At 42.8% G+C, this 13,039-nt stretch overlaps 1 protein-coding gene across 8 annotated transcripts in view; it reads right to left on the bottom strand.

Moving 5' to 3' along the window:
• Nucleotides 1-2,437: 2,437 nt before the first annotated feature.
• LOC311579175 (uncharacterized protein) overlaps nucleotides 2,438-13,039 on the bottom strand; it is a 69,762-nt gene continuing 59,160 nt past the window's right edge. For 3 of the 8 annotated variants that reach the window (XR_014773082.1, XR_014773084.1, XM_084749494.1), the window contains 2 exons: nucleotides 3,113-3,256; nucleotides 2,438-2,671 (listed from right to left, as the gene is read on the bottom strand). Coding sequence is in view for 2 of the 8 variants with exons in the window: in XM_084749494.1 (XP_084605620.1) it covers nucleotides 2,633-2,671; nucleotides 3,113-3,256 (183 nt within the window). In the remaining 6 variants the exon portion in view is untranslated. Of the gene's footprint in view, nucleotides 2,718-3,112; nucleotides 3,257-3,702; nucleotides 3,793-4,085; nucleotides 4,140-4,189; nucleotides 4,295-9,936; nucleotides 10,057-13,039 lie in introns of those variants that run through there. The other 5 variants (XR_014773085.1, XR_014773086.1, XR_014773087.1 and 2 more) reach the window with 5 other exon arrangements.

The raw sequence follows: 13,039 nt of genomic DNA, 5'->3' as shown, positions 1-13,039 counted from the left end.
TACCTCAGTGAAAGGTTCAGACTGAAAAATCTGAATGGTTTTTTGCAGTGCTGATCCTGTGAGTCCATAAATCACATTTGTTGTAGCTTCATACTCACCTCAGAGTAAGTCTGTAGAAATAGGACTCAGGAGAATGTTGGATGTGGTCCTATGAGTGGGTCCATGTCCAATCTCAGCGATCCTGGAAAAGAGTAAAATTAGGATGGACCTATACTGTGGACACACACAAACACACACACATACACACACATACATGCACACACATACATGCACACACACAACACACAACACACACACACACACACACTACAGAAAAGAGACCATGTGAGAACAGAGAGAAGGTGTCCATTTATGAGACAAAAGAGAGGAGCCTCCAAAACTACCAAACCTAGCAAAACCATAATCATGAGCTTCAGTCCTCCAGACCCATTAAAATAAATTTCTGCTGCTTAGGGCCCCCTAGTCTGACTTTGAAATGGCAGCCCTGACAATACAACATACCTCCTGAGTAAGGCATGACCTCTTCCCAGCAAATCCCCCCCCCTTTTTTTTGAGAAACACATTTATAACCCCAATGTTCCTCAAACAACACCACCCCCATCCTGGCGTGTACACTCCAACTACAGATGCTGCTACGGGATTGATCCAGTCAACCAAGAAAGACAAGATCCTGTCCCTATTTCCAGATGCTCTGAGTCAGAGCTAAGGTGCAGATGAAAGTTAATACCCTTGATCTTTTGGCTTTAGGCTCCCTGGATTCCATACTAGATGCCAGACCATCCTCAGCTGAGACTTAGTGCTCATGGGATTGTCCAGTGGAGGAGCTGGTAGTCATTCTCTCTCCCCCACCCCACCCCCACCCCTGCTCCTGGAATTGGTCCCCAGATACCTCCATCTCACAGGTACCACAATCAGAGGACATGCGACTCTTTCATATCAGATTGTCTAGCATTTGCATATACTCAACAAATATCCCTTTCGATTCAAATCATGTCTAGATTTCTCACAATTAGATGTGTGGGGCAATTTAAGTGCAGTGTAAATCCATGCTATATAGTACACTCTTTCAGGGTAATGGGAAGAGAAGAGGTCTGCATATTCTGTACAGATGCACATTAGAAAAAGAAAAAAGACATTTTCCACCCACAGTTGGTTGAACCCACAGATGTGGAAGGCCAGCTGCCTTTGCCTTCTCACTCCTTGTGGCAGCTGGGCACAGTAAGAGCCCTGGCGCTGCTAACTAGACACACCTGCCTGCATTAAGGATGCAGCTAGAGAGGCGAACAGGTCAGGCCTAGAGGGGACTTTCTGGAATCAGCAGCAGCTGCAGTTCGTAATGGAGGTAGGAAATGGTAGCAGTATGACAAAGCTGGGGCTGGGGAGGGCCAGATGTCTGTGGGCGTCCATGAAACATGCTGTAATATTCAGGCCTGCTGTGTGATGCTAAAGACCTAAACCTAGTATCAGAGATCCTAGTCCAGCCTTCCTGGGATGAGGCACACTGTCCTGAGGCCTTTTAACAACGTTACTCTCTTCTCGAAATCAGAGTCCCTCTGTACTTAAAATGACAATCCAGCCAGGTCTACTGGTGCCTACCTTTACTCTTAGCACACGGGAGGCAGAGACAGGCAGATCTCTGTGAGTTCAAGGCATGCCTGGTCTACAGAGCGAGGTTCCAGGACAGACAGAGCTACAATACATCTACTTACGTGGGCTCAGAAGGGCTCCCTGTGTCAATATATATATTTCCAATGTATTCATTAGAAAGAAACTAGGCTCCAGCTGTGGGACTCAGTCCCACATCTCTGAGCTCTGAAGCAAAACTGGTTTGGAGAATGAGTTGATCTATTTGGGTTCTAGAGCAAAGGAGACTCAGTCAGCGCTTTCCCATCAGCGATCACTACAACCTTCGGAGCTCAGTCCGTGAGTACCTCCAAGGTACCCACACCTCCCTCAGAGATTTGTGCTACTCGCTGAACAACCAAGGAATATGACTTTGCACGATGAACCTAGGCTCCAGGTGTTGTTCAAGCTGACCAGTAAATGGAGGCCCAAGTTGCAAAGGCAAACTGTTTAAGTCCACTGAGCTGCTTTATAACCAATTAAACTTGAGAGAGGTGTGGTGCTGGGAGCCGTTGCAGCAGATCAAGCATCTGGGCTTCCTGAGGCAGAGTCTACAGACAGCAATGAAAGCGCTGAGGGGAGACCAGACAGACAGTGGTAGGACGTGGCAGTGACGCTCTGGAAAAGCCAAACAGATGCGCTCCCTTTCTCGGTTAATGGGCTCCTCCATCCATGGTTGCCTCATATGTTTCTGTCCGGACCTGCCGGACAATCAACTGGGACCCTCGGACCCCTAGGGAGCGAATGGGGGACAAGAGACGTGAAGAACAGACAGCAAGTCAAGGAGTCTGATCAAGCTGACCAAATTTTTTTTCACAGGCAATTATATACCATTGAAGCAGGAGGCTGAGTGGGGTGATCCGGGTGGGCGGTTTTCACAAGATATCAGGAAGTCAGGAAGTTTGGCAGGGCGAGGGCCCCTGTGGTTCTGGGGCTGGGTGGAATTGTTAGGCATCTGGAACCACAAGGTGTTATCTATAGACTTTGTTTCGCTCATCCTCTGCAGGCCTCAGTAATTCCGGGAATCCTGAGAACAGCTGGAGAGGACCTTGAGGGAGGGGAAGAGGTTGCAAGGCCGCCTTCTGGAATGTACCCTGAGGCAAGGAGGGAAAGAGGTCACAAGGCAGCCTGCCCCAGGTCCACTCGATGTATTATGCCAAGGCCCGAGATGCTTGCCGGCTGTGGTTTTGGCTCCCCGCAAGTTTCAACCTCTTTTCTATAACTCTTTAAACTTTCTGATAGCCTTTCATTGTTTATCTTCAAAGGCACAGTAAGCCCTCGTAGGTACCCGTCTTGCTGTGTTAACTATGTTCCCCAACAGAAACAGTGCCTACCAAGCAATGAGTACTAAAGAAAAAACTTGTGAGAGAGAGAACAGAGGTAGAGAAGCCATGGCAAGTCCTTTAATCTCAGTCTGAGGAGTCTGTGGCTCACTCTCTCTGGAGCACAGAGATGCAATCATCAGCCCGCGACCAAGGAAGGCACCCACCTGGTCTGCTTCCAAAGACTCAGAGACATTTCCCAGTCTGTTTGCTCTTCTACCACAGCCACCCACTGCTACATTCACAGACAGTATCCCTGAGCAGGCCACAGCGATCGTCCTGAATTTGCAGAACTTCTTCACTCTTGACATCTGGGGAAGGGACAAGGCTGGGTGATTAAAACATGTCTGGATGCACCTCCTCAGAACAGGGAGAGATTCTCTGTGATTTTATCAGTTAAAGATGTACCAGCCTGCAGGAAAGGAAGAACACCAAGATACAGAATTCCATCAATCAGGGTTTTGATGTGCCATGAAGGATATGAATTTAATCTTCTCTTTAATTATTTGTCATTGCATCCACGCTGAAAGCAAATGTGGAGCTCACAGATCTGCCTTTCTTCCCAGGAACTGATTTTTAATATCAGGGCAGTGAAGGTCACTGCAGAATTTGTCTCATATTTGTGTGAGCTAAATCTGGAGAGAATCTCAAATATTTACACTTACTGGCAACTCAGTGTTTTGAAGGGAAGGACAAAGAGTAAATGCCATCCTGCAGATGTCCCCCCCCCCCCACACACACACACAGACACACTCACTTGTTCCTTTCTGGAGGAGAGGAAAGTGAAAGTATAGTAAGAAGGAAAAAAAAATGCTGCTGGGAGAGCCCCCTGTGAGCTCTGAATCACTTCTGCATCCCAGCTCCAGGGCTACTGACTCAGAAGCAAGATCAGGTGTCAGGGTTTACTGTACAAACTCACAAAGCAACCAGACTGCATTACCTTCAGTGTTCTATCTAATCTTTAGATGAGCCGATTCTATTTCAACATGTGACTCTAAATACTACAGGGATGATTTTGTTAATGAAACCCGCTTTTAAAAAAAACATTTATTATGCAGATGAGGTTTACTCCCTTAAATTCTTACTCTTGATGTATTAATCTACTTTTGTTACCAAAATAAAATGCCTGAGGCAGAATACTTTGCTAAGAGATTGAGGAAGAGGAGGAGAAGGAGAAGAACTGGGAAGTGAGGCTGTTGTTCGGCTGTTAAATCCCGAAGGTGAAAAGGGAGAGAGGGCTGCACCCGATGGTGGCTTCATGCCAGCAGAGTCCTGGAACCGTTGATGGTATCCTGTGCCAAGAGCAAGGGAGCATCTCTGGGTGCGTCTTCTTCTGCCTGTCCACCAGGATTCAGTCTCTGACATTATGTAATCGCCTCCCCAAAGCCCAAATCTAAAACCCCATTAAAGTTCCACCCTCCCAACAGCTTGCGATAGGGATCAGGTTTCAAGAAACCCAAAGCCTTGGGAGACACTCAAACCATCTGGCCCATGGTGTTTAGAAAGTATATATTTATTCCAGGGCTCGCCATAGCACAGGAAATCTCCAGAATTCTTTCTTAGACATTGTTTTTTATTATGGAGAGTACGTTTCACAGCTAAGTCCACAACGATAACAAGTAATTCTTCAGAATTGCAATTGACCTAAAGTACCTGTTCTCACAGGGTTTGTTTGTTTGTTTGTTTGTTTGTTTTTGTTTTGTTTTATGTTTTTTTTTAAGCCGTTGCACTGTCAGGCTAGCAGAGCAGCTGTGTTTCCGTGCGGTTCTGCTCACAACTCACTGCAATATCATGTTAACTGAGTACATGGAGAACAGCTGGTCTTTCATAGATTTGTAAGTGAAAAGGGGATTTGTTCTAGAAGTCTTTCCAGACCATTATAGCCTTCTTTGAAACAATGCCAAAGTTCAGCAAATGGTAGTTTCTTGGTAGTTCCTAGCAAAGTGGAATTTGAAACAAAACCAAACTTCTCATGTTTTGCTACACTGAAACCTGATCTGTCATCTACTTTAAAAAAAAACAAACAAACAAACAGGTACTTCCTGGTGCATATCTGTGACATTGTGTGCTGGCTCTTTAGAGAATGCTGATTCACTGGCTCGGGCAGCTCTTCCAATACTGACACACCTACTAGGCTGTAGAGTGTTATTGAACATCATAGAGCTCTGGAAACCGCTGTCCTCTTTAGAAGTTGAGAACGAAAAGGGAAAATAATATCTTAGTATTATCTAAGAAAGTATCACGTGGCATCTGATCATGGGCCTGATGCCCCATTAAGACACTGTTCACACCCTAAAATCTCAAACCAATATCGTCAGCCTAAAGAAATAGACTCCATGCAGTTGGGTCTCTTTGGAACAGACTTAAGAAGCAGTGCTGTGTTGGAGCCTAACCACCTCAATTTATGACCATACCTTGTACCCGGCTTCCTCTGTGCTCTTTGTCATTTAGGCCACTGCATTTTCAATTACAATGTTTTGTAGAGGAATTCCCCATCACCCTGAAATGATGCAAACATCCAATAGTCCTATATTTTCCTTTCTACACGGAACTGTCATGAAGGTGTCTCTCTGAGCCTCCATCCCTTACTGCCTGGATCCCATGATCATGAAGCCACCTCTTTCCTTATGAAGCTCATCTGTGAGGGACAATTTTGTGCCCATTCCTTCCTCAAAACTAATCTCAGCTCCCAGGTGTGGCAGGATATTTTAACTCATTGTGAACCCTGAGATTGTGAACTGTAACAACCTGTTTCTTGTTTGGTGTGGCTCAGCCCTAACACGTGCCTTTAATCCAACAATTTCTGTTTATTGTAAACAGGTGATTATGGTGTGGCTCAACCCTAGCACATACCTTTAATACAAGAGCTTTCTATACACAGGATTTAATAAAAATTAACCCTAAGAAGCAGATCAAGAAACCAGCTGACAAAAAAAACTAAAAATTAAAAATTTTTAAAAATTTAAAAATTAAAAAAAAAAAAAAGAAACCAGCTGACAGGGATTAAAGAGTAGGAGGTACTTTGAGTTGAGGGGTATTTAAGACAGCGTGGTTAAGAAGGAGGAGCTCTTTGGCTCTTTAGCTCTTTAGGTTTTAGGTTTTTTGGCTTTTTCCTTCTGGGACATGAACTGAGTAGGAAGGTCAGTTTGGTGCCTCTCTGAGATAGCAAGTTTTCACCCCAGCATCTGGCTCCTGGGTCTTCATTGGTAAAATTGAATGGTTGGGATTTTGTTTTTGTTTTTGTTTTTGTTTTTGTTTTTGTTTTTATAACAATACCCAGGGTTTCCAGACCGTGCTTTAAGAACAGATGAAAGAAAGTCTTTCTGCATCAAATCTCATCAAACACATTCACAAATTATTCGAAGGAAAACTGAAGCTAACAAGTGTAGTAATTTCAGCAACTAAAATGTTTCTGTGAGAAAATTATCTTTCTATCCTTTCTTGTCATATAGTTTAATTAATACGGAGCTTCCTCTTTTGATGTCAGTTGACACAATTTGTGAAGATGACCTACTATAAACATTAAGATTGTCTCCAGTCAGACAGCGTGAGAAATTGGTTGTGTCAAAAGCCACAAAACTTAACACTGTCAAATAAAAGAAAAGTGTGTTTTATCCCAATGGGGCTCATTTGCTTTAAGCCATATTCTAATGTCTCTGTTTGGTATATGGATGTTTTAGACATCCTATGGGGTCTACTGAAAAGGGATTTTTCTATTACATTAGCGCAGACTCTCTACTCTGTTCTTTCTTTTGGAAGTATGATTCGTAGTTACAGAATTTAATGGGGATGTATCATTAAAGAGGCTGCAAAGTCCAGTGACCTCATTTGACTTTATGATGATAGTAAAAAGGAAAAAAACTAAAGGAGAAGGCCACCCTGAGACTGAGCTGACCAAAACCTAGGTCACATAACCTCCTTTATAGTATCAACTGAGCGCTCCAGCACTAAACTACTTTATCTGGCTTTGCTTTCTCATTCATTACCCAACCCCAATTGTGGAAACTCAAACTTGTGTTCATTGACTCAAAGAGAGTTAGACATTTTATCATGCAAAAAAAAATGTCACTTTTTAAACTATATTTTGTAGCCCACCCATAAGTCAGTGGTGACATTTTACTGATACAGAACAAAGAGGTATTGAAACAATTTTGTGATGCTCTTATATATTGCAAAATTAGCCACAATCGAAGTTATTATCTCTTTTATCTGTCTTGATGATATTCTTTCAAATATAATAAACTGGGCTCAGGGTCTTGGAATAGGCAATAAAACTGATACTTACAAAAATGACTAAGGATAGGTGGAGTGCCATTAATTAAGCAGTAATCCCTTTGAAATCAGTCATTACCAGCAGTTTTTTTTGCTATGGGCCATTAACACTCTAACTAGCAAGTCATTAATAGTGGTAATAACCAATTCTGAGGGGATTACTGCTTGAATAAACTATATATAATAATTTTAAAATCCAAAAAAAAATCTCACACTTTTATGTTATCCCTTTGAATCATAAGTGAGCGTGGACAGAATTGTCTGAGAATATTACTGGCTCGTTTTCAAAAACATAAATAATACCCTTCTCCTTTTATCTGTTCCCATGGTTTTGCCTAAAATGTCTTTGTATTTGAGGATGGTGTCCCTCATGCTGCATGGGTACAGAGGGATTTTCCATCCTTTGCTATACAAATCTGTAGACAAATGGTATCCGCACTGCCTTCTCTCCTTTAGACCAAGCACTACCACTGACTTCATCTTTAAAATGTAAGCTCACTCGAAATGCATTTTTGTCCAGTGTCACTTCGCTAATATTTTTTGCATTGAAGAAATTTTGCATTGACCATAGATAAACCATAGATAGGTAGATAGATAGATAGATAGATAGATAGATAGATAGATAGATAATGTACTATGCTGTAGGTACAAAACCAAAAGCCAATATGGGAATAGATCCAGTTAGGGGAGGTAATGAAAGCATTCCTGATTACTGACTATCAGGGTAGACCAGTTATACCATGCTCTCTTCCACTCCCCCCAGGCCCTGAATGCTCCAATGGAAGTTTGAACAGAAGCTTCATTTTCTGAGATTATAATTACATCATTCCCCACTTCCATGTCCTCTCTCTAAACCCTTTCATATACCCCTCTTGCTCTTTTTAGAATCCATGGACTCATTTTTGGTGAATTATTGTTACACACACACACACACACACACACACACACACACACACACACACACACTCCTAAATACGTAAATACACCCTGCTTAGCCTGTAAAAAGTTGCCTGGATGTCTGTTTTCAGGTCTGACCATTTAGTGTTGGATAACCAATTAGTGTGCTCCTCCCCAGGGGAAAATATTTTTTTCTCAGCATTCCTTTGGTGCCTGTAGTTCTTTGCGTAGAAGCTTCCTGGGCTTTCCCCTGTCCGCTTGAGCATGTCTACTGTTGTCCTTGTTGAGCTCATGTTTAGGCAGTCGTGCTGGTGAGACTCTATGGGATGTAGGTGCTGACATTACTAGGAGACACAGTCTCACATCAAACTCCTTGGCTCCCTGGCTCTTGCAGTCTTTCTGGCTCCCCCATCCACAGTTATCCCGGAGCCTCAGATGTAGTAGAGGAGTTGTGTTGTAGCTGTATCCCTAGGACTGGTCTCCACGGCTCTGCATTTTGATTGGTTGCCGTTTTCTGTAATGGTCCCCATCTGTTGCCTAGAGACGTTTCTTTGGTGGGAGATAAGGACTATACTTACCTGTGGGTATAAAATTAGAATTTAGCTGGGAATTATACACATTTAGTAAATTAGCAGTAGTAGGTTCTCCTCTAGAGTCTTTGATTTTTCACTAGCCCTGGGTAGTTGGTTGGGTTTCCAGTTCCAGGCAATATTTTCCTCTTGTTGGGAGGGCTTTAAGTCCAATTAGAGAATTGTTAGTTGCCACCAACATGTGTGTATCACAACTGTGCCCTCGGGGGTCACTGTGCCACACTAGTCATTGTCACTCACAGGCATCATAGTTGCACAGGATTGTTGGTCACTTCCATCCTTTAGAGACTTGCGTGGTGCCTTCTGGTACCATGAAAGCTAGTCCTCAAGATGAAAGCTTTTAGGTCATTTCCTGTTTGGGGGCCTCTGCGCTCTGTGTCTCAAGTGCATGGTGTCTTCAGTCACAGGGACTTATCATCCACCTCTGGAGGGGAAGGCAACCAAGGGCAACAGCAAGAGTCTGTAGTATTTTGAGATTCTCTTGAACAACCCTGACCAACGACTCAGAACAGGGCTTCTCATGTCTGATGTTGTTAAAAGAGCTTTGGCTCTAGGAGAATGCATCATCAGCCCAGATGCACTTTGTGTGTGTGTGTGTGTGTGTGTGTGTGTGTGTGTGTGTGTAAAGAATATATGTATATATATATATGGCATTTTAGGTAGAGAGTTAATAGCATGGCTCCTTATTAATCTTAATCTTTCAGGCATCCTCACTGCTATTTTATGCCTTTCTTCTTTATTTATCTTCCTTCCTCTCCCTGATTACTACTCGTGGGGTTGCAGACTGGTGCAGCCAGTGTGTAAGTCACTGTGGAGAAGCCTCAAAAATCTAAAAATAATCCTGCAACATGAGCCAGCCGTCCCACCCTTGGCATATTCCCAAAGAACACATCCTACTCAACAGATACTTGCTCAGCCATGTCCAGGGCTTCTCTCTTCACACTAGCTGGCAGTGGAAACAATCTGAATGTCCTTCAAAAGAGGGATGGCCAGCGAAAGTGTAATGCATATTCACTATGCAATATACTATTCAGAGGTAAAGAAAAATAAAATCATGAACTTATAGGCAAATGGGTAGATGGAACTAAAAAAAAAGATCATACTGAGTCTGGTAACCCAGACCCATTAAGAAAAATGTCTCATGTACTCTCTCATCTGAGGCTTCTAGCACCAAATATTTAGATATGAAAACATACCAAGAACTGCAGAAATCAGTTAAATAAAAAATGTACCTTTGGCCTGCAGAGACTGATGCACCAACCAAGGACAGTGCATGGAGAGAAATGGGCAGCTCAGGCTCCACGTGGGTCCCTAGTAAGGGGAGCAGAGCCTATCTCTGACGTGGACTCTGGTGTCTGTAATTTGGTCACTTCCCTCTCATGGGGTGGCCTTGCCAGGTCACAGAGGAAGAGGATACAGGCAGTCCTAATGAAGAGTCACATGATAGGAGAGGAGGGCTCCCCATTTCAGAGGACTAGGGGAGGGGGAGGGGAGGGAAGAGGGAGGGAGGGTGGGAATGGGAAGAGATGAGGAAGGGGGTTACAATCAGGATATAATGTGAATAAATTATTTTTTTAATTTTTTAAAAAAGAAAACAATGGACCTTTGCGAGGGTGGGGCTGGGAAAGCAATAGAAAGTGAAATAGTAGACTCCGAGTAATCTGAAGGGGGAAAATGGTCACCACAACGTTTTCTCAGTTTGCCTTCACTATCTTGGAGCCCAGAGGGAATGCCTCTCTGATACATTTGCTGCTGATAAATACATCTTGACGCTTAGATAATCTTACAAATTGTAGATTAACATTTGGTCACTCTCTAAAATAACCTCCAAAAGAAGGATACAGACAATGAAGCCATGGAAAACATGAAAAGCCCAGCTGCCAGGGGACAAGACAGAGATGACTGGGGAGAAAAAAGGAATTCTCCTTCAAAAGCATCTCTGTGCCTTCTTTTCTCAGAAAGGGCATTAAGGCATAAGAATATTTTATTAAATGTGTGCATAATGTTGTCTTAAATATTCAGGAAAATGCCTCCTCTGGGAAATCGACAAATAAGAGAGCATAACTCAGGGTAAAGAATGGCTGCCAGTTTCCAGCCACAATACAAGAGCGGAGAAGTAAATTTAACAGTGCAGAATAAAGAGCAAGTTAGAAGATAAAATTGAAAAAAAAATCTTAGATAAAAGGCTAAAGTGGAGGCCAACCGATAACCCCTATGAAGATTCAAAGGCACTGTCATTAGTTCAAACTCCATAAATTTCTTAAAAACTTGGAAAACATCTGCCAAAATACAGTCTTAGTTTTAAGGATCCTGTAGGAAACAGGCAGAGAAGGCTGCCTCCCTAGGGTGAGTGAGCAGCGAACGATTCAGAAAGGTGACAAACACGTAAAGCCTAACTGCACTCATTAGTAATAAAAAATGCATAAATTAGCCCTCCTCGCTATTGAACTGAGAAAACTAGGAAAGCCTGTACACTAGGCACAAAAAAAGGAAAAAGCCAGAGCTCTCATATCCTGTTGGAGGGCATTAGAGGAACCGAACCACCTCACTTTTGTTTGCTAAGAAATGTGACAATTTGGTAACAAGGTAGCATATTTTGAGACTCTAAAACTCTATGTAGAAGAATGGGATTGACACATCACCCTTTGAATCACAGACTACGCATTCACTGCCCTTGAGCCTGAGCCGTAGCTTATGACCACGGTGACCACTAGAACATGGAAGTGAAGCATCCACATGTGGTCCAGCTACAACCTCAGCTGCTTTAGCCTCCCCGTCTAGCGTGAGCCTTCATAGCCAGTTATCAGCAGGCTCAAGGAGAAAAGAGAAGCCTTTCTTCACCACAACCTCTCAAGATGTAATATTCATAAGCAAAATGTCTCTTTCCCATCTCTACCGTAACTGGCATTGACTTAAAGTCTTCAATTCCCAAGAGGAATGCTTCCAATAAGTAATGCAATTGCCCCATTGAATTACAAGTTAACACTACTGTCAGGCCTTTGGCCTCTGCAGGTCTACTAAACCAAAAAACCGAACAAGAGAGGCTGCTCTACTGGCCTGGACAATTAGCCTTTATTAGCAGTGGAAACTGAGTTTACTTGCTTACAGTACAAGGCCGGATGATGTAGCATATCCTTTTAATCCCAGCAGAGGCAGGGAGGTCTTTGTGAGTTTGAAACCAGCCTGGTCTACATTGTGAGTTCCAGCCCAGCCAAGTCTGCGTAATGAGAACCTGCCTCAAATAAAGAAATGAAGGAAGGAGGAAGCAAAGATGGAATACAGCAACATATTGCTGGTGGGAAAGACTCTTGAACTCCTTGGAGATTTGAGCAAACAGCAGAGAATGGGCAGCGGGTGGGGGGGCGGGGAGGCGGGCAGGTGGGCACAAACTTCCCAATGCAACTTACCAGCTCCTTCAACACACATGAAAATAAAAGGAACAATCTCACCCAACAAATGTTTGCAGACAGCCAAGAGCGCAAAGATCCGCTACATAAGATGGACAGCCCCGTCCACATCAGCCCTCAGGAGTAATGCCCTACAACTCTGATGTGGCTCTAAAGGATTGATTTCAAGTTAGAATAGAGAAAAGAGGAGGGACAAAGTTATTTGTCACCAATCATTCCACACCCGGATACAGCACCAGTTCTAATACCTCCGAGGGATAAATGTTTCTCCTTAATTTAACAACTCAGTATGATTTACAAAAGCATCCTGCTTACCCCTGAAACTTAGGATGCTATTTCTGTTTCTTTATGAGGATATTCAAATACTCAGAATCAGGACCTCATTACCGAAAAAAGAAGCTCTCATGTTTTTATGGCCTTGCAGCTTTCAAAGATAGAAGCTAAATAGACCTTTAAATAAAAATTTGTCCTCTGTTTGAACTAAGTGATAGAAAACTTACTTTATTAGCCAATATTCCTGAGTGTATCCTTCCTAAACACCAACTATATTACCTCCATCTATTAAGGGAGTAGTAATTGCTTTTTGATCCACAGGGCTTTTGAAAAGTCTAGAAAGGCTACTGATCAATACAAGAGTGCTTAGAAGTTTAAAACAACATTGTATTGAAAATCAAATCTTTGCTGGGCAGTGGTGGCCCAAGACTTTAATCCAGTACTTGGGGGTCAGAGACAGGTGGATCTCTGAATTCTGAGTTGAGGCCAACCTGTCCTGCAAAGCAAGTTCCAGGATAGCCAGACCTATACAGAGCTCCAAAGACAGAAAAAAAAAAAAAAAAAAAACAAAGAAAGAGAATAGAAAGAAAAAGTCTTCAGACATTTAGGTTTATTTTAACAGTCACCTAATATTAAACAGAAATATCTAATTTTT

The sequence above is a fragment of the Acomys minous genome (genome assembly GCF_964271855.1).
Source record: "Acomys minous genome assembly, chromosome: 12".
NCBI lineage: Eukaryota > Metazoa > Chordata > Mammalia > Rodentia > Muridae > Acomys > Acomys minous.
This window is presented reverse-complemented; position numbering and strand designations above follow the sequence as displayed.